Genomic DNA, 21,701 nt, shown 5'->3' with positions numbered 1-21,701 from the left:
TGGGAATCTACTCTACAGAAAAGAAAAAAAAAGCCCTGGAATAAATGTGTAAGAATACTCACTATATTATTATTTCTAATAGCAAAAAATGTGGAATCATTTTAAATGTGTATCAACAGAGAACTGTTTATGATAAGTCTGTATACTGAAATATGATGCAGCTTTTCAAAGAATGATCTGTACTAACACGATATATAAAAAAATAAATTCTGGAGAATGAGTTACTGCACAAAGAAATGTTTCTGACATTTAATTTCTGTTCTACTTTGTTTAAAAAGATTTTATTTATTCATTTGAGTGAGAGAGAGAGAGAGAGAGAGCACAAGCAGAGGGAGAGGCAGAGGGAGAAGGAGAAGCAGCCTCCCCACCGAGCTGGGAGCCAGACAGATGGACAGACAGGGGCTCAATGCCAGGACCTGGAGATCATGACCAGAGCCAAAGGCAGAAGCTTAACCATCTGAGCTACCTAGGCACCCCGTTCTAGAAATTTTTTATTCTTAACTATAAGCTTACATTTCTTTTATAATTAAAAACAATTTTTGTGAGTGCCTATGTGGCTTAGTCGATTAAGTGTCTGCCTTCAGCTCAGGTCATGATCTCAGGGTCCTGGGATCCAGCCCTCCATCAGGCTCCGGGCTCATCAAGGAGCCTGCTTCTCTCTCTGCCTGCCACTCCCCCTGCTTGTGCATGTTCTCTGTCTCTTTCTCTCTGACAAATAAATAAAATCTTAAAAAAATAATAAAAATAAAAACAATTTTCAAGGGAGGAAAAAGCAACATGCAATATAGAATAAATAAGATAAAAATAATGAGGTAATTTCCATTAATTTTTAGAATCAAAATCTGTAGGCTAGGTCTATCTGTGTCAGGACATGATTAATAATGGGATTTTTTCTTTTTTTTTTAAATGAAGATGGACTACATAAGCATGAGGTCCAGTAACTGTGGAAAGAGATCCTCTGAGACTATTTAAGGCAAGCAAGTTACAGAAGAGAGAACAGGGAGTTAGGGGAGGGAAATCAGTAATCTGAAGAACTAAAAATCTTTGGGATGAAACAAAAGAAAAACCATAGTATCTTGGAACTACAAAGAACTTTGGTCCAACCTCCTTATCACAGTGAAGAGTAAAGTAAGGCCCAGAGTTTATGCAAATTGGGTCCAAGTTCACAGAGATAATACTGGGTCTGCTCCTAAGGAGAACTTAAGTCCCCTTAGGCCTAATCCCTGCAGTATAGAAAATGGTAAAAGCGCTGTGAAGGCAGCAAATGGCCTCAACCATTCTTACAGATTTAACATACAAAAAAAGGGCATTTTCACAGTGTACAAAGACAAACAGCAACCCCTAGGATAAGACATTTTCAACTTCATTTCAAAATGCATTTTCAAAAATTTATATTCTCGGGCGCCTGGGTGGCTCAGTGGGTTAAGCCGCTGCCTTCGGCTCAGGTCATGATCTCAGGGTACTGGGATCGAGTCCCACATCGGGTTCTCTGCTCAGCAGGGAGCCTGCTTCCTCCTCTCTCTCTCTCTCTGCCTGCCTCTCTGCCTACTTGTGATCTCTCTCTGTCAAATAAATAAATAAAATCTTTAAAAAAAAAAAAAAAATTTATATTCTCTAACTCCCTATATTAATTTCTAAAGTTATCATATACATAATAAGCACATTACAGAAAAAAATTTTTAGACAAAATACCTGTATTTCTACATTTATCAAATAATCAAATCACATTGAAAATATTTTTAAGCAAGTAATCATGTTGTACATACAGTTTTGTATTCTGTTTTTTACCCTCTTCATAGCAAGGAAGTTTATGATTAATCATTCTTTTGTTGTAATAAATAATTTCATCAGCAATTCCTAATTAACTTATGAATTTTAAATTTTAACAAGTGGTAAGAAAAATTAAAACCAAGTTATATAAAATGTACTTATATCTTTCTGGTCCAATAAGAACACAAAGTTTGCTTTGTTTTGTTTATTTGAGCACTAATCATTTATTTGAGCACTAATCATTCCAAATTAAAACATACTTCACAACTTAGCTATTCCAACATTTCTGAACCTAGGGCTGAAGAGAGGCCAGTATCGCTCGTGATACTAGCTTCACTGCTGCCCTGTGGGTAGCACTCCCACTGCACTCATTCCCAATAGGTTCTGTTCATAGTTATAGGAATTGTTTTTTCCAAACTACTAAGACACTATTAAAGTAATTTAGGAAATCATTATAGTTCATCAGAGTCATGCATGGTTGAGCTGGAAGGTTCCCCTAGACATTATCTAGATTATTCCACCTTCTTATGACAAAGAAGAAACTGATGGGGTGCCTGTGTGGCTTAGAAGGTTAGGTGGTGACTCTCGATTTGGGCTAAGGTCATAATCTCAGGGTCAAGTCTCCTAGAGATTCTTTCTCTCCCTCTTGCTCCCCTTCCCAATAAATAAATAAATCTTAAAGAAGAAGAAGAAACTGAGAACTAAACAGAATGACAAATGTAGATGGCAACTCACTTGAAACTAAGACCCAGGATAAGAAAATACAAGGAAAACCTAAAGTATGAAAAAATCACTTTAATTAGAGGATAGCAGACTTAGAAACTGTTGTGTTAGCTTATAAATCAAGTCAGATATGAGAGCGTGCTAAGAGGGAGAAACCCATGCTCACAGTGGGTACTTCAAATAACAGAGCTGACCTGTGCCTTCTACATGGGCCAACATCAGCCTCTCAGCACCTTTGAGAAGAGAAGGAATGCTGCTCCAGAGAGCTTTAATGAGCTGGTACTCCCTCAGTGGTCAATCCTACAGGCTGCATCCAGGCCTAAGCATCAAGTTTCATGCAGCTTTGCAAAGAAGCGTAACACTCTGAGAGCCAGTCTGCACGTCCCCATGCGTCTCACTCAGGCTTTCACAGTGGACTGGAGCTATGGAAACATCTCCTCTCATCTTGGTTTGAGACAGTAGAAGTAAGCTTTACGAAGAATGGAGAGGACTGTGTGGCTCCACTACAGTTAGAACATACCAGAAACAGTGCATTTGGTGAAGAGAACCATTAAGAACTAGGGAGATCAGGATGGTGAAATTCTTTCAAATAACATGTAAGTCATAGCTGATGAAACAGAGATGTTGTGCTTACAGACAAGAGGGCCTGAGAGGATAGGACAGTGCTTTAAATCTCTACAGAAATGTTAACCATGGATGGGAAGCCACACTCCTTTGGTGTGGCTCTAATGTAGGGATGCAGTGTTGGAGCTTGAGGAGATGATCTGGAGACCCCTCGAATCTGAAGGAAAAGTTCTGTATATTTCCCTATACTTGTGGGGGAAAGCCTCCTTATATCCTCTACAAGATAAACAAGCTCCCCCAAAACAGTCCAGAGGTACTGGGTCAAAAGTGTTAAGGAGGAAAATTCTGGCTCAGTATGAGGAAGAACTTTCTATTATAGCGACCCCGAAAACTGAGTTCCCTGTCACTGTAGCCTTTCAATCAGAAACTAAACCACTACGTGTCAGGGATGCTGTGGGGATTCTTATACCAAATAAGGATTCAACTAAATGACCTCAAGCATTCCTTTCAAAGCTGAACCTCCAGGAACATTTTTTTCTATGTGGAACATGGCTGTCTCAGAGTCTACCTAAATAGAAATCACTTCAACTTAAAAAAAAAAAAAAAAGAGTATTTTCATAATGAGAATTGGTTATTGAAATGTCTACAATCGAGATGTCAAATCATAAAGGCTTAAACTTTTCATTCAATAATGAAAAAAATATAAAATATATTTTAGAGGCATCATCTATTAGGAAAAGGCCACTTTAAAATGTCCACATGGTCACCTGGGTGGCTCAGTCAGTTAAGCATCTGCCTTCAGCTCAGGTCATGATCCCAGGGTCCTGGGATCAAGTCCTGCATTTGGCTCCCTGCTCAGTGGGGAGCCTGCTTCTCCCTTAGTCCCTTCCCCGGTCAACTGCGCACATGCAACCTTCTCTCTCTCTCTCTCTCTCTCGTGCACACACATACAAAAATAAATAAATAAATAAATCTTTAAAAAAAAAAAAAGTCCACATTAAACTCAACTCTAAATAATGTATTCAATGAAATCACTACATTAAAAAAGTTTGAATCTAAGATTTCTATCTATCTGAGAAGCCATTAAGACTTACCTGTGTGCCATACGTACTGAACCCATACATATGTGCTAGCAGCAAAAAAAAGCCATTGTATGGGGATGAACAGCAGACATATTATATTTGATGTGAATGCTACACAAACAAAAAATACTGAGAAGGCCTAAAGGAAAAAACAAAACAAAATTAAAAACACATCTTAGAACTTGTTATTTCAAACATTATTAAAAGCATGTTGGACAAAATCTCTGAAACTGCCATGCAAGAACTATAGAGCAAGTTTAAACATTTAAAAGCCACCATGTAAAAAGTAGAGGTTAATTCAATATTAAAAAGTAATCCTATTTATGTCCTCAGTCATGAAGAACTGGACCAGGACAGGCTGAGGTTGGGTCACAATGAGTTCATTTGGACTCCCCAGGTGGGTTACCTAGAACAACTAGAACTTTAACACAGAAAAGCCTCCTCTCTCCTCCCAAAACATTCCTAAAGAGCCTCATTCTTAAAGAACAGGCTGCTGGAGCACAAGTGAATCATGATAATAAGAATTAGGCTAATGTTAAAGATTTTAATAATCCAGCCTTTCTCTGGACACACCACTGGGTATTCCCCAAGAGGCCATAAGCCCGAAGCTATCTTTTTGAGGCTCTGGATTTCTGAGTAGAAGAGTTCCAGGTTTAAGGTGTAGCCATGGAATATAAGAGAACTGCAGGTCAACCAGGGGAACAAACCTAGGCCTGTGCCCTTGCTCTAACCCAGTAGTTTTCAAAACATAGTCTGGGGATCCCCAGGAGCAGGAGGGGAGTCTCTGAGATCCTTTCACTGGGTCTTCCAGGTCAACACCATTTTCATAGCAATATTAAGATGTTATATGCCGGGACGCCTGGGTGGCTCAGTTGGTTGAGCAGCTGCCTTCGGCTCAGGTCATGATCCCAGCGTCCTGGGATCGAGTCCCACATCGGGCTCCATGCTCGGCAGGGAGCCTGCTTCTCCCTCTGCCTCTGCCTGCCATTCTGTCTGCCTGTGCTCGCTCTCTCCCCCTCTCTCTCTCTGATAAAAAAAAAAAAAAAAAAAGATGTTATATGCCTTTTTCATGTTCATTCACTCAGGACTAAGGTGGCCTTTTTGAGAAGCTACATGATATGTGATTTTGCAGTCCACCAAGTTCAGAGGCAGATATGAAAATGCAGCTGCCTTCCATTAAGCCAGCCATTAAAGACATTTGCAAAAACATGGTCAAATCTTCTAATTTTTTTGTTTTGAAAAACAGAGTTATTTTTCATAAAAATGTGATTTTCATTAACGTGCAATAGGCTTATTATTTTTAAGTGAATTTATAAACATTTAAATTTGTTTTCAGTTTTGATTTCTAATATAGTTAATATGGAGAGATCTAACCCAGATAAATAAAAGCTCCTTGAAATCCTCAGTAGTTTTTAAAACTTTAACAGGGCTCTGAGACCACAAAGTTTGAGAACCACTGCTCTAACTCTAACCCAATCACTGACACAGTGATAAGGCTCCAGAAATACTTCAGAGTAGGACTGGGTAATTATTGCTTCCTTCACTACTCTGTTTCCCTCCCAAGGTCTTTGGCCCTCCCCTTCTTTTCACTGGAATGGTAGAGATGGGGAAGGGGTGTATAATGATTTGATCACAGTTTGTTTTTTATTTTTAATCATCAGTTACTGAAGATTTTCTTAGAAAATTAAACCCTTTATACTTGAAAAATGTATTCATAAACGTACCAGTCCCTGGTATCTGAAGGAATCATAGACGCTCCTGATGAAAAGCCAAAATGGCCACAGGTATTCAAATCTGAACTCCAGGACAAAATCTGCCAGGAGGACAAGCGCCCACACTACCAGGAATTTCAGGTATAAAAATGTACTGCAAAGCATAAAAATAAAGAATTAATTCAAGGTCACTGGCGAAGGACTAGAAAAAGAAAACGCACTGTTTTCGTTAAGAGACCAAAAATATCTTCATATACCATGAAAACAGATAGAGATGTTTCCGTAAGCCACCTAAATTTTAGAAGCTCTGGCTTTCACTCTGAGACCCAAAACTATCAAAGTAAGATGATGACCACAAATGCTTAATTCTATTTAAGATGGAAAGAAATTTTACATTTCAACCACTATTTTAAAATGTACTAAGTGTCTGATTTAAAATACTGCAACACTCTCAAAATTACAGCTTTCCAGCTCCTCTTCATTAGAAGAAAATGTCATGGTTGAAAAGCTTCGAATTTGCTGTTTCCCTCCCCCCTACATCTGTGTGAAGAGTCTTTGAAATTCTTGATGCACACCCCTACAAGCTTGAAGGATTCTGGTTGGTTTTTTTTTTTCCTCTTTTCTCCTCTTGCCTTTCCATGTAGTATTCACCTGCATTAACCAAGCAAAAACCAAATGACTTCCGCAAACAGAAACTAATTTAGGGAGCAGTTGCCCATTACTACCATGGGTTGTGAGAACACAAAATGTACATTAAAGGAAACAATCCTAAGTACCCCAGCCTTGCTCTAGCTAAGATGTAAATGTGTGCTTCCAGCTCCCTCTGGATTTACGTTAAGTAGAAGGAGACTTTGATATGACAAGCAGGTAGCTCAAAACAAGGTAAGGCCATGGATTAAAATCTCAAAGCCCATATTTCTACTTCATGAGTTATACAATAGATAAATAGAAGCCTTCAGATTAATAAGCCCCTTACTAATAAGCCCCTAATTCTATGTCCTTAACCCAGTCAATTCTGGAGCAGATTAAGTTTAGGCATTAAAAAATTAAAAAATGTTTTCTTAGATATAGATTGGAAATACCTAAAATTCACTTTGATTTGGGCCAGAGCCTTGTATGCTGCTTTGTAATACAAACATTCCAATACTGATGTGATTATATTAGCTGTTTGAATATACACCACCGACAACAAAATCAAGGCTTTAATAAATCATGGTAAAGTATATTAAAATAAGCTACAAAAAAATTGATGAACTTGGTGGGTGGCAGACAACAAAAGCAAGACCCAACACTGAGGTTTCTTTCTTTGCCCTCTAAAGCCACAAGGGTAAAAAGATGTCAAGAACAGACCAGTATGACCCTCAATGATATAGTAGCATAATGAGACATTATTTGCAATTAGGGGCAGTTTCTAATACTAACTCTTTTTTTTTTTTTTTTTTTAAAAGATTCCATTCACTTATTCGACAGAGAGAGAAAGATCACAAGTGGGCAGAGAGGCAGGCAGAGAGAGAGGGGGAAGCAGGCTCCCTGCCGAGCACAGAGCCCAATCTGGGGCCCAATCCCATGACCCCGAGACCATGACCTGAGCCAAAGGCAGAGGCCCAACCCACTGAGCCACCCAGGCGACCCTCTAATACTAACTCTTGATAGAAGTTCTTAGGGCTTGACAGTAAGTTTCGATTAAGAGGTTTGCTATACAATCAAGGTACCCAAGGCAAACCAGAAGAAAACAGGCTTGCATTCCAAGTCCCACCTCACTAGACTCATTAGTCAGACGAAGACGGAGCCCTCATTCTCCCCCATTAAGAATCCATCACTGATCCAGTGGAGAGCAAGGTGTATCTCACTAGAAGGAAAACTGAGTCACACAGGCATTCAGGAACACAAATCTAATTTCAAACTAGATTTCCAAGCTGCTTAGCTTTCAAACTGAGAGGTTTGTCCTTGTCTCTAGAACTGTTTCTAGGTTTTAAAGAAGTGATGATAGCCTCTAATCCCTGTTTCTGAGGCATCTAAGAAATGGCACACATGGAAATGTTTTTACCTCTCCAACTGAACACTTTTTCCCACAGGGCTGCCCCTGAGGAGGTAACTGAGATGCACTGAGGACATCATCTTGTGTGGTCATCCCCACTCCCCAGGTGGGCAAAGGAGAGTACTACCAACTGTTCCCAACGCTCCCAAGGCACGGCAGGATCCCAGTCTCGCAGGCAACATTCTGTTGCACTGTTTAGAGAGCATTATCCAAAGAATGACAGCCTATTGAATACTTTTTAGTAACCCGGTCATTTAAACTGAAGGCAATACAGAAATGATCATCTTTCTAACAATGACTATTCTTTTTCAAGTATGTGACTTCAAGAGAGTTCCTTTTTCTGTATTTCATTTCTTAAAAAAAAAAAAAAAAAAAAAACTGCTTTCATACTCTCATGTTCCTTGACACCCAGATCTTACTAAGTCACAGTTTAGAAGCAGATATCTAAGGAAACTTGACCTTTCACAACCATATGCCATAGCCTCAACTTTCCTCAGACTCCCCTTTTAGGTGGGCCTGCCTCTAAAAATCAAGAGGCAATCTAATGAACAAATCAGATTTTACAATTTTCCAAAAAGAGTTCTAGAGCTTAGCTGCACAATCATGTGAATATACATATTATTACTAAATTGTACACTTAAAAGTGGTTAAGACACTGAATTTTACATTATGTGTCTTACCACACTTTTAAATATATATAAAACAAATAATTCTTTACTCACATTTAAAAAAAGTTGATTTTACTTTAGGACTAGTACTGAATTCTACTGATTCATTTCTGCCTTCAAGGTTTTAAGACAGTTGCCTGGAGGCTCCTGGGTGGCTCAGTGGGTTAAAGCCTCTGCCTTTGGCTCAGGTCATGATCCCGGGGTCCTGGGATCGAGCCCTGCATTAGGCTCCCTGCTTAGCAGGGAGCCTGCTTCCTCCTCCCTCTCTGCCTGCCTCTCTGCCTACTTGTGATCTCTGTCTGTCAAATAAATAAAATCTTTAAAAAAAAAAAAAGTTGCCTAATTCTGTATTCACTTAGTCCCCTGCATCAGTAAATTATGCTTATTATCCTTCTATAGGTACATGCAAAAAAAGTTAAAAGACAAGTAATCTAAAATGATTGCTTAACAGTGTAGAAACCTAATTCCTTTCCTTCCATGTTCTGATGGTCATAAGATTTAACCAAATCCAAAGAGATGACATTCTAGCAGGAAGAGAAAGTTAGGTTTTAAGCCATTGTAGCATTCTAAAATGCTTCTTTTAAACCATGAAGAGAATGTGATTAAATATAAAGTATTTTTAGACAAGCTGTTCACAATATGGTTCATAACTTGATGTTACTTTCTTTGACCCAAATGCATTTATGAATAACTATAAAATATCTTGAACAAAAACTTAAAGCATAACTACAATGAAAAGATATTTTCCATAATAATATAATGAAACAAGGGCAGACCAGTAACGTCTCTTGATGGTCTTACAAGGTTCTGTTTTGGATGCCGGTGAAATTAAGAAGAGACACATGCAATGATTAGTCTTAATGGTGGTGATTCTTTCAAAGTGGTTATTAACTATAAGATTCTTTCCCCTCCCTCATTCTATTCCTACCCTTGCCATTTACAACCACTTTTAACCTGAAGCTATTTGGCAATATTCTTCAGCTATGGATTAATCATCTACGATTAATGAGAAGTAGTACTGAACATTTTTCTTTCTCTGAGTAAAGTGCACCTTCTCTCTAGTACCACTAGCTGCTGTCATTTAGATCATTTTCTGGAGCCCACATAATTACCATGGTGTGGCCATCAATCCTCAGTACCTGACCTTTTCCCTAGGCAGACTAATGGCCATTTAGTTCACTTGGTCCTCACCACAGAAATGACTCTGTAGAAGATTGCACTGGCTGTGCTGGTGGCCATCTATCTCAATCCCCAGCTTTCCTGTCTTCTCTGGAAGAGCAACTGTGAATTGCTTTTGGCTTTCAGTATGTAGCATGATACTTCTCACACCAAACTGCTGTCTTCTCTGATATCAAATACCTCTCCCTACTCCACCCCACTTCTAGAATATTCATCCAGCCTCTTGTCCAGCCAATATTCCTACTGAAATCTGATTATGCGTAATCATCGTCCTGCTACTCCAAGTGTGGTCCACGGACCAGCATCATCAGCGTTACTGCGAGCTTTTCGGAACAACAACAGCTATTTCAGGACCCATCCCAGACCTATGACATCTAAGCCTCCCTTTTCACCAGACCCCTAGACCATTTGTGTGTACTTTAAAACTTGAGAAGTACTGGCTCGTGGTATAAGCTTCTCATTGTCATGGAACTTCCACTGAATTCCACAATGTCTCAGAAGGAAAACAACCATCTACTTAGATAATCAGTACTTATCTCCAAACCCTCAGCACTCCTTCCCTCAACTGAGATCACTGTTCAGGGTTGATTCTTCCATTTTCTTACTTTTCTTTCTGAGTCACAGACAAGATGACAAGATCCCCACCTAAGTACAATTTAACCAAACGAAGCACTTCTATTACTGCACTCATCCTTCAGCACACAACACCCAAACATGACTTCTTTTAAAAAAGCCTCCCTGAGTAAAGACTGATTAGTAAAGACTGTTACCCATTATATGCTCATAACATCCTGTACCGTAAGAACATTTAATCACAATTATAAATAAATAGTATTTTATTTAATTAACTGTTTAAATGTAGAGTCCACAAGAACAAAAGAGCTGCCTACTTTGTTCCCTGCTTTATCCTCAGTGCCCAGCAGAATACCCCGCACACTACAAAAACTCAACAAATATTTGTTGAATGAATGACCTGCAATGCACAAGAGTGTTTAGGATTGACAGCAAGGCCTTTCCCAAAGTACACACTTGAAATGAAGGTAGACGGAGAGATCATGCACAGATGACTGGGAAGGGTATCTGAACAATGCAACAATGACAAAGGAAACAAACACAGGTTCTGCTCCAAAGATCACCATGAACCTGCTCCCAGTCTGTTCTGGTCGTCCGTAAGAAGAAATGAATCTAATCAGCCCTGCTCTGCGCACCAAACTATCACTCCGTTTGGCCTGCCTGCCACTGGCTCAGCCTACAGTGAGGGTTCTCGAAGTGTCTTCTAGTAAGCCTAACATTAAAGAAATGTGCAAAAATGGAAAGCCACACCACTCTTCTCATGAATTTATTATTTTTACATCAGCTTATAATTATTTAAAATGTGTCCACCTTAACTTTGAGTACAGCAAATATTGATAGATATAACCCATATAAACCAAGAGCGGAAAGAGGTCGAGACAAAACTAACTTGAGAGATGGCGGACTAGAGTCGGCAGTTGTGAGATTGAGCCTCTTGTTGGTCTCAGTGCGAAGACTGTTTGGGATTCTCTCTCCCTCTAACCTTCCCAACCACCCCCTCTCCCAGGTGCATGCTCTCTCTCTAACATAAATAAATAGGAACGCCTGGGTGGCTCAATGGGTTAAGCCTCTGCCTTTGGCTCGAGTCATGATCTCAGGGTTCTGGGATCGAGCCCTGAATATGGCTCTCTGCTCTGCAGGGAACCTGTTTCCCCTTCCCTCTCTGCGTGCTTCTCTGCCTCCTTGTGATCTCTCTCTGTTAAATAAATAAATAAAATCTTTTAAAAATAAATAAAAATAAAACATAAATAAATAAATATTATAAAAAAGAATTATGTGCTTTAGTGTTTTTGCAAAGGACTAGACAGGCTACAGACAAACCAAGGACATGTACTGTAACTTAACACAATTGGAGAACTTCAGAGTTTTAGAAATTCTGCTTCAAAAACACTTCCATCTAAAAAAAACCAAAAAAACAAAAAAACCAAAGGGCGCCTGGGTGGCTCAGTAGGTTAAGCCTCTGCCTTCACCTCAGGTCATGATCTCAGGGTCCTAGGATTGAGCCCCACATCGGGCTCTCTGCTCATTGGGGCATTGGGGAGCCTGCTTCCCCCTCTCTCTCTGCCTGCCTGCCTCTCTGCCTATTTGAGATCTCTGTCTCTGTCAAATAAATAAACAAAAATCTTTAAAATATTTTAAAAATATTTAAAAAAAAATAAAAACCATACCACTTTCGACAGTATGGACTCTGTGAGGTTCAGAGGCTAGTGCTGGAAGCACGTGAGGAGAGAGGGAACAACCCACAGGATTACACCTCCTACCTTCAGCAGTAGTAATCATCTACCTAATCACACCTTATGCTTACATCACATGTGTAATTTTCCCAAATGCTTTCATATTCATTATCTCATTTTAGTCTTACAACTGTGAAATAGGCAGGGTAGTTATTACCCTTTCATAAGAAAGAAACCTGAGGAACCAGGAACTGAGAGGCTGCGGGGCACTGTTGAAAGAACACAGGAACAGGAGTCTGGAGACCACAAAGAAGTGAATTCTACTGGAATGCTGTGCTGCTGCTAAAAAACACAAATGAATATATTTCCATGGGAAAAAAAGGAAAAAAGATTAAGTGAGGAGAAAAGCCAAGAAACTTGTATGTGAAATGGAACCCTATTTTTGTTAAGAAATACACGTTTGCTTATATAGAAAAAAAAAAAATGATACCTAAAAATTATATAACAGTCATCACCCCAGAGCAGGAGTACTAAGGTTTGTGTTGCATTATGTGCTAATATACTATCATGTTAATTCGTTCCTAACAAGTATGTGTTACTTTTATTTTTTTAACTCTTCATTTTGAAATAACTTTGGACTTAAAGTTGCAGGAGTAATACAAAGGGTTCCTTTATAGGTTCCAGAACACAAATGATAAAACATTTTACCATGTTCTTACTATCATTATCCCCTATATATGTTTTATTGGTTTTTTTAAATCGAAGTCAGGAAATTAACATTGATATGTTACTATTATCTGATCTAGACACCTTATTCAAATTTCAGCAATTATTTCACTAATGTCCTTTTTTTTTTTTTTTAAGATTTATTTATTTTAAGAAGGGGAAGGGCAGAGGGGGAGGGAGAGACTCTCAAGCAGACTCCCCACTGAGCGTGGAGACTGACACAGGGCTTGATCCCATTACTGCGAGATCATGACCTGAGCTGAAACCAAGAGTCAGACATTCAAATGACTGAGCCACCCGGGCGCCCCTCACTAATGTCCCTTAAAGCAAGAGATAAATAGATAGCGCTCGATCAATCAATAAATCCTGGTTCTATCACATTTTGCACTGCTGTCATAGCCATACTGTGTGGTTTTTTTTTTAATTTATTTAATAGAGTTTCTCTTTTTTGAGAAAGAAAAAAGGTTCCTGGTACCTGTTGCTTCGCCTGGAAAATGAAGATAATGACTCTTGCTCTCCATGTAAGAGAGTCTGAGAGTATCATATGAATTCTTACACCTAAATTCTTACACCACTCAGAAACAATTAAGTGGTACAAGAGAAATGGGACAGACTTTGAGGTTAGACAGATATGGGCCTCTATCAAGTAACTAAACCTGGGGCGATCATGGTCTCCTCACATATGAAACAAGCTAATACCCTTACTGGAACAAAATAAGACAACGAAGAAAAAAACAACAGTAGTAGTAACAGCAAATAACATTATGAGCAATTATCTGTGCTGGGCATGATGCTAAGTTTTTTACATGACTTATGTCAATTATCCTTCTAGCAGTCCTCTAAAGTAGGTGGTATTATTTACCATCCTCATTTTACAGATGAGAAAACTGAGGGCTAAAGCAAGTAAGTGACTTGTTCAGGGTCACACAACTAGTGTCAGGGACATTCTTTGAAGTCAAGTTCAAATGACTTTGAAGCCCCTATGTTTATTCATCACACTGGACTTTCTTATCTCATATTAGATGTTCAATAAATATTATTCCCCTTCTTTATATACTTTCCTATATACACATTCAACTTATATAATTCTTTATTTCCCCCAAAGAACCAAGTTTTTAAAAATGAGATGTACTTTATGAAAAAAATAAACCCTTAGTATCTCATTCATAAACTATGAATTTATAAAAACTTCATTTGTAAACACATTATAAAGCTCTGCAGAAAATAAAAATTTAAAGCAAATATTCTTTTTTTTTTTTTTTTTTAAAGATTTTATTTACTTGAGAGAGAGAAAGACAGAGGAGTGGAGTACTAGGGAAAGGTAGAAGGAGAAGCAGACTTGACCCAGGACCCTGGGATCATGACCTGAGCTAAAGGCAGAAGCTTAACCAACTGAGCCACCCAGATATCCCCTATAGTCAAATATTCTTTAAAGTAATAACTACTGCACAAAAGATGGGATAACTCAAGAGTGCTTTCTAGCGAAACTGTAATGATCATTGTACTAGACGATCACTGTAATAGAGAAACATGCTCATTGTAATAGAGAATCATCCTTGTAATAGAGAAACATGTAATTCAAAAATAAGAAGATAATTCATTTTTTTAGAAGTCATAATTACCATAAACCATGAGGTATAGCTTATCAAGCCTAGAGCAAGAGAAGAAAATAATGCTTATTACATCTGAGAAAGAAGACTCTAACCTTAGTATTTCTCTCATCAGAGACAGAACTTTTTGTTTGACTATCAACATGGCACTCACTCTCTCTATAACTCAAGTGCCCTCACTACAAGATAGGCCAAATACTGACTTTAGTACTGAGCAATTATTTGGTTTTTAGAAGTGCTTTAAAGATGAATGAAGTAATAATGTAATTTAAAAACAGAGCTAGACTGTTTCTAGCCACCTCCCCTGTGCTAGGTAAGGAAAGAGATCTCAAACAGTATAAATGCATTAGTGAGGTCTACAGATACCCCTCAAGTGGACTAGCTGCACTATCTCAATCCACTAAATGCAAGGCCTCTAAAAAAGAAAACACAACAGAAGAGATGGATGAGGGAAAATTATTTCTGATGTCACAATCCCATCACTCAATGTGAGTACACTGTCCTTAAAACCAGCAGAGGAAAACAAAGGAATGAAGGTTGGTGCTATGAAGGGTCTTCAAAGTCTGGGGATGGTTGGCATTGTGGAAAGTTGATGAGCCAAGACCAATTTGGTATCAGTTAAGTAAAATGTCGAAGTGAAGATATAAAGACTCAAAGAATAATTCAAACAGCTGATTATGTTTTTTAAAGTTTCCATTACCAAGATCCATGTGCCTAAAGGTGAGAGACCGTGAGGAAATGGTCAGTCCTTGGGTATTTCAAGAAATTCATGATGGGGAAAAAAAAAATCTAGCAAAGGATATGTGTTTCTACTGTTGGTCTGTATGATTATACTCACATAGCTTGTTGAGCAAAAATCTTTATTATTCTGGGCCTATTTCTTGAAAATGATCCAAGTTAAATAATTACATCCAAATCTAGTAAGCCTAGAGAATAAAAGTAATCAGTATCTTTTTGAAGAGCACACTAGATTTCATCAAGAAAAGTAACCCAGGAGCATCTGGTGGGCTCAGCTGGTACAGCATGTGACTCTTGATCTCAGGGTTATGAGTTCGAGCCCCATGACAAGAAGGAATTAAGGAAAGTAACCGAATACAGTATTCCACTTCGAGGACTTAACCATATTGAAAATGTCTATCTGACCCTCCGGACTCCACAAGGTATATGCTATATTTTATTATTTCCCCCTTAAGTATCACCTGGATGGTAGCCTAGAACATGACAAAACAAAACACATGTATTTACACACACAAACCCCCAAAGGGTTAATATCAGCGGGAAGATCTGGGAGAAATGGCCAAAGAAAAAGACCCTGGAAACATAAGTGCCTCAAGAACAAGAACTGGCTCCAGAATATTTGGCACATAACTAAGAAGAAAGTGAAAATAGTAAGTTACTAAGTCTACCATTAAAATCAATCTCCAGATCTAGTGACGTTCAAGAAAGGCCACGAGGAATCAAAGAAAAAGGAGAATGTCACTAATAAAACAGGAAGCTTTAAAGCAAATAATGTGAACTAGAGCATGTTCCCTCCTTCCCCTGCCTCAACTGGTAGCAGAAATTGAAAGGGATTTTCAAAACATCTAATGAAACTAAACTGCCAAAAGTACTCAGATGAGAAGACTCAGATGAAAGCTGGAGGAAAGTACCTTTCTTTTAAGGTAATACACTACTGGCAAAAACTAAGTACAAAACTCCAGGGTGGCAGATTTCTTTAAATGCACTCCACGGAAACTGCCAATACAAGGATTAGGTAAACAGCTCCCTGGGAAGGTTATTCAAAACTTACCCCCCTCCCCAACACCCCACTAAAACAATACAGAATCTATCACTTTCCTGTCGGGTCCAGTGTGGCTGAAGTCAAAGCCTCCCAAGATTACCAAAGTGCTTTTAGGCTGTGAGGTTGCAACACTGGCGTGTGGGGTTTCGGTGGCAAGAACACGAGTACAATCAAGGCAGCCAAGGGTCATGCCAGTCTCTAGTGGCTTTAAGAAGCATAGCCCAGAGGAGGCTAAAACGAGGCTTAGGAAACATCATTAATTAAAGAGGCAGGAAAAGCCGGCAAGTGAAATCTCTGGAGGTGAGATTAGCTAGACTAGGGTCTGTAAAAGGAAATTAGGAAGCGGAGAGGGATGCAAACTTTGATCACTTCAGAAGTCAAAGGCCAGGAAACGCTCTCCTGAAACAAAGATGGGACAAGGTATTCCATCTATCAGGGATGTCCTGAGTCCTCAGCTCCAGGGGGAGGGCGTGAAGTTGTCAGAAGCCAAGAGTCGGGGCCAGCCCCACACCCCCTAAGCCGCAGGTGGCAGGCAGAACACCCCCCCCCCCACACACACACACACACACACGGCGACAGGAAGTATTTGTAAATTCGTGAGTGAAGGGGCGCTTCCTTCAACCACCTAAAACAAAGATATAAAACAGTTTCCTGAAGTTTAACATGTGCCTTACTTAAAATGCTTACTGTGCCTACTTGGGCAAGAAACAATTTTACCTGCAGAGGCTTTCAACATAAACATCTCTGCCCCGTCTTCTACTTACCACACCTCATCTCCTCATCTTCCCATTATAAAGTCAGTAATTCTCAGGGGGAAGGAAGTGGGGGAACACTTGTTCCAGTGTTCCAAAGTGACAGATGGGTAAACCACAGAGGATCCCCTTAAGGCTTTTAAAAACTACACAGCACTCCAACCCCACCTCACCTGGAGAATCACTGCTTGTAATTAGACGTTACAGTTGGGAGTGTCTGGTTCATGTGTGAAGGCAGAGACCTGGACAGAGAATGACTGCCATAAAACCCGAGGACCTCAGAAATGTCACAGTTAAGTGCAGTTATTTATTTTACTTTCTCTTATTAGTAACTGTCCCTTATGGGGCGCCTGGGTTGCTCAGTGGGTTAAAGCCTCTGCCTTCAGCTCAGGACGTGATCCCAGGGTCCTGGGATCAAGCCCCACATGGGGCTCTCTGCTCAGCAGGGAGCCTGCTTCCTCCTCTCTCTGCCTGCCTCTCTGCCTACTTGTGATCTCTGTCAAATAAATAAATAAAATCTTAAAAAAATAAATAAATAACTGTTCCTTATCATTTCCAAAGTACTTTCACATCTATCTCATTTGAGTTAGAAAACAATTCCTCACTTAGTGGCGACCGTCTACTTCATTGTAAAATAGCACAGGGCAAAATAAAGTTGTTAATGCCTCAGGCGAAAAACTAAAACAGCCAGCTAAAATGTAATTCAACAAACATACTTTTCCTTGAACAGAACGCAAAGTTTTCTGGAACCTCAAAAGCACTGTATAAGTTTAAGAGGGCATTATGATGATCGACTAGACTGTAAACTCCTGAAGACAAGAAATCATATCCTATCCTGTATCCTTCACAATTCCCTGAACAATGGAGGTTCTTAACCAAGTAGGAGGAATTCGTTTATATTCATTTATTTATTAACTCACACACACAGCATTTATTGAATACTGAATTCCAACTCTAGATCTATGCTGGCGTGGATGATTTTTAAATGTGCTTCGAATTTTAGTCCTTAATAACATAAAAGACAATCATCACTATTCCTGTTTCTCCTCTCTTATTCTTGATTATTAATTTGACAGAATAAGATATCTGTACCTTTCAGTTTTCAAACAACGGGCACACATATAAACGTAGATAATGCCGATATGTCTAAAATCCATTTTCCTTCTACCTTGCCCCCAAAACGATTCTATCACAGTGATTATACTGACAATAACCATATCATTTAACAATCACCTCAGTCACAGTTGCTGGATTGGAGCCCATGATTAAAAGCGTCTCAGCAATAGGATTTTTTCCAGCAAGACCAAGCAGCAACTGACCCTTTGACTACTCAACTTCTGTTTATAGCTGTAGCAAATCTCATTGTCTCTCTTGCCTCCTTAAAGAATAAACCAAACCATGTTAAACTGTGATAACAACAACATGGTAAATAATATTTGTAGAGCCCTCTAGAATTTATAGAGTTTCACAAACTGAACACCAGCTCCTTAGACCTCAAGACTCATCTGACAGATGAGAGAATGGGGCTTAAAGTGGCAGAGCTGGGATTCTGAGTCCAAACCCAGGTCTCCTGATGCCCGAGGTCCAATGCTCTCTTCATCACAGCTGCCTCCTTGCTATGCCCAGACTCAAAAGGTTGTACAGACTGAGAACATGAAAATAACATTCATGAAATGTTATGCTGTGAAACAGTAGATAGTGGTTATCAAAACTGTCAACAGGGTCTCAGAAAAAAAAACAAGCTCTCTGTTTAATGAGACCAAAATTGGCCAGATGTTGAAAAACAAAATGGGCAATAGATGGTATGAAGAACAATTTAATACAGAGTTAAATTCAATGATCACAGAAATTCGATATTCACAAATCCTCAAACATCATAATTTATAACTAGCCCACTCGTTCTGTTTGCTTTAGAAATAAAGGAAAAATTTCTAAACCTTTTTCAAAACAGAATTTGAAAAAAACAAAACTATGATCTTGTACTTTAGTCCAATACTCCATATTATAAACTAAGAAACAGGTATGTGAATTAAAACATTCATTTGATATATGATGCTATATATCAAGGAAAGATAGCTAGAAATATATGTAGGTGTTTGATTAACATCTAACTTAAAGAATGCCAAACAGAGAAGGGTAAACAGAGTTGAGAGCTGTTGGGTTTTAATATTTTACAGCAAGGGGTGCCTGGGTGCCTCAGTTCTTAAGCGTCTGCCCTCAACTCAGGTCATGTATCCCAGGGTCCTGGGATTGAGCCCCAAATCAGGCTCCCTCCCCAGCAAGAAGCCTGCTTCTCCCTCTCCCATTCCCCCTGCTTGTGTTTCCTCTCTCGCTGAGTCTGTCAAATAAATAAATAAAATCTTTAAAAAATAAAATAAAATATTACAACAAAACTCTGAATAACTTGCATAGCATATTTACTTTAGAGTAAGAACATCTGAATTCCAAAAGTTCATCACTGAAATAACAGATCTTCACTAGACAATGAATTCATATTGTTCATGTTGATGGAGTGGTTACTCTCAAGCAGGTATTAAATTGGGCATCATTTGTTCAAATATAAAGAGATGTCAAAATATAACACATGTAAACAATATGGGCTCCCCAGTCTTCTTTGTATAAAAGTATATCATCATATGTTACTGTGACTAGCAGCCATTCAAAGTCCTTGGTGTACAATTCTGTTTAATATGCTTTTGCTATTCTTGTGTCACTATTAAGTTGTTCAAATAGTTTTCAATGGGCAGAAAAACATCCTTCCTACAGGATCATAGTATCTTCAATTTGAAGAGACATCCCCCCCCCATTAAATCTGTAGGAAAATGGTTTTTGTTTTTTCACTTTTAGTTTAAATGGTCAGGTTTGATTGATTCAGCATGGACTTTGGCCTGTTTTACTGGGACGCTGTACCCTCAAAGCTAGAACAGAGCCTGGCACATAGCATATACATTTGTTGAACGAATGAATGAATGGTTCCTATGATCTATGGCTCATTACCTAAGAATATACTTATACAGAAGGATAAATATATATAAGGAACTTTATACTTTGACTTCTTAATGCTTCTGAACTTGAAATAAAGGAACCCCTGATGTTTACATCACTTGGCTGCTTTGTGAAAGCAATCTTCCATATATGTAAACAAGAGCATGTGCAAGGTATACAGTTATGCTAAGATTTGGTCATTAGCTTGGTGACAACTTGGGTGTTATCAACTACCTCACATATTTCTCTAAATCGTACAGCTCTAAGAGCTAAACTGTAAAATACCACGAAGGCTCAATTAAGCCAAAATGCACATGCTGAGAATTCTCCTTTGTAAATGAATTATTTCTCCACCAAAATCATTTATCAAGGCAAGTCCCATTCAGAATGAACATTCTAAGAAGAACCAGAAAATAACAGGTCGCCCACAAGTTGTGCTTAGGAAGCTGTGATTGTCACTAAATTGCCCCATGAACCTGTTGTCCTTCTCCCCATCAGAGAAGTGAATTCAGTTTCTATTTAAAGGGACGCTGTCTTTTTTTCTTTCTTTCTTTCTTTTTTTTTTCCGGAAGAAAAAGAAAATTTTGAGTTTGGAAAAAAATCCCTTTCAAAAGGTTCAATGAAAACTATCTGCTTAGAATGGTCAAAATAATGTTTGCTGAGAAAATGATCATCCGCTCCTTCTGAGTCTGGAGCGGGGCCACAGGGCATGATTAGGGGGTATCGGCTTCAGCCCGCGGTGCCAAGCCTGAGATCCCGCAAGAGAAGTAGAGGGCGAAAGAAGGGGCAACGTGGCCACCTGCCCAGTCCGCCGGGGACCGTGGGGCCACTGTCTGCTCCCAACTTTTGTCAGCCTTTCCTCCTAGTGCATATGGTCCACGCGCCTCCCGACTCAGGCCGGCGACTCTCAGGCCAGAGCGGAACTGGGGTCCAGCGGAGGCCCGGCGTTCCCGGGAGCGGCCCTCGGGGCCCCGCGGCGCAGGCCAGGGTTGCGGGAGGGGAGGGGGCTCGCCGCCCCTCCCCCCCCCGCCGGCCCCGGCGGGGCCAGGGAGCGCCCAACGGCGGCTCGGCTGCTTCCTCTGCCAGCGCCCGCCGCGCCCTCCCCGCCCAGCCGGCGGCCCTCGCCACGCCCCGCGCCCCCGGAGCGCACCCCTGCGGGCCGGCCGGAGCCCCCCGGGCTGCGCTCCTCCGGAGAGCCCCCGGCGCGGGCGTGCGGCCTAGTCGGGGTTACATAACGGGGCCGAGCCCCTCCGGAGCCGACCGGGGGCCGCGGGGCCCGCGCGGGCGGAGGCGGGGGCGCCGCAGCTCACCTGCCGTAGATGCCCTCGGTGATCCGATTCCGCTTTAGGGGGCGGCGGAGCTTACTGCAGTCCGCGTTCCGCCGCTTCATCCTCCCGCTGGGGGGCCGAGTGCCCGCGCCGCCTCCGCTGCCGTCTCTCACCTCGGCCGCCGCCGCCGCCGCCGGCCCGCCCCGCGTCGGGCCTGGACTCTACCCCTGGGGCCGGTCACACAGACATGGAGCCAGCACCCGGGGGGAGGGGGTGGGACGGGGAGGGGGAGCTCAGAGCCTCCTCCGCCTTCCGAAACAAAGAAATGACAATTCCGGGGCCCGCCCGCCCCAGCACCAGCCAGCCGCCTGCCCGCCTCCTCGGCTCCGACGGACGGCCCCCGGGGCCAATGGAAGGCGCCGCTACGCCGCTGCCGGCCAATCCAAGGGCCCGCTGAGGCAAAACGGACTCGAGAACCCGCCTCTTTGAAGGACAGAAGAATGCGCCAATCATTATAGTGTCTGTGTGCGTGCCTGGGCCTATCAGAAAAGATTTAAATAGAGGCTTATAAATAGGCCCTATAAATATAACATCCTAT

The 21,701-nt window shown here is 40.6% G+C and overlaps 1 protein-coding gene across 1 annotated transcript in view; it reads right to left on the bottom strand.

Moving 5' to 3' along the window:
- Positions 1-21,474, bottom strand: part of MACO1 (macoilin 1) — a 64,463-nt gene extending 42,989 nt beyond the window's left edge. The window contains exons 1-3 of the mRNA XM_059136817.1: positions 21,146-21,474; positions 5,864-6,005; positions 4,152-4,278 (exon numbers count right to left, since the gene is read on the bottom strand). Coding sequence (XP_058992800.1) covers positions 4,152-4,278; positions 5,864-6,005; positions 21,146-21,225 — 349 coding nt within the window. The 5' untranslated portion in view covers positions 21,226-21,474. The remainder of the gene's footprint in view (positions 1-4,151; positions 4,279-5,863; positions 6,006-21,145) is intronic.
- Between the last annotated feature and the right edge of the window lie 227 nt (positions 21,475-21,701).

The sequence above is a fragment of the Mustela lutreola genome, chromosome 10, assembly GCF_030435805.1.
Source record: "Mustela lutreola isolate mMusLut2 chromosome 10, mMusLut2.pri, whole genome shotgun sequence".
NCBI classification, from domain to species: domain Eukaryota; kingdom Metazoa; phylum Chordata; class Mammalia; order Carnivora; family Mustelidae; genus Mustela; species Mustela lutreola.
Note: the sequence above shows the minus strand (reverse complement) of the source record. Positions and strands in the feature narration are given on the sequence as shown.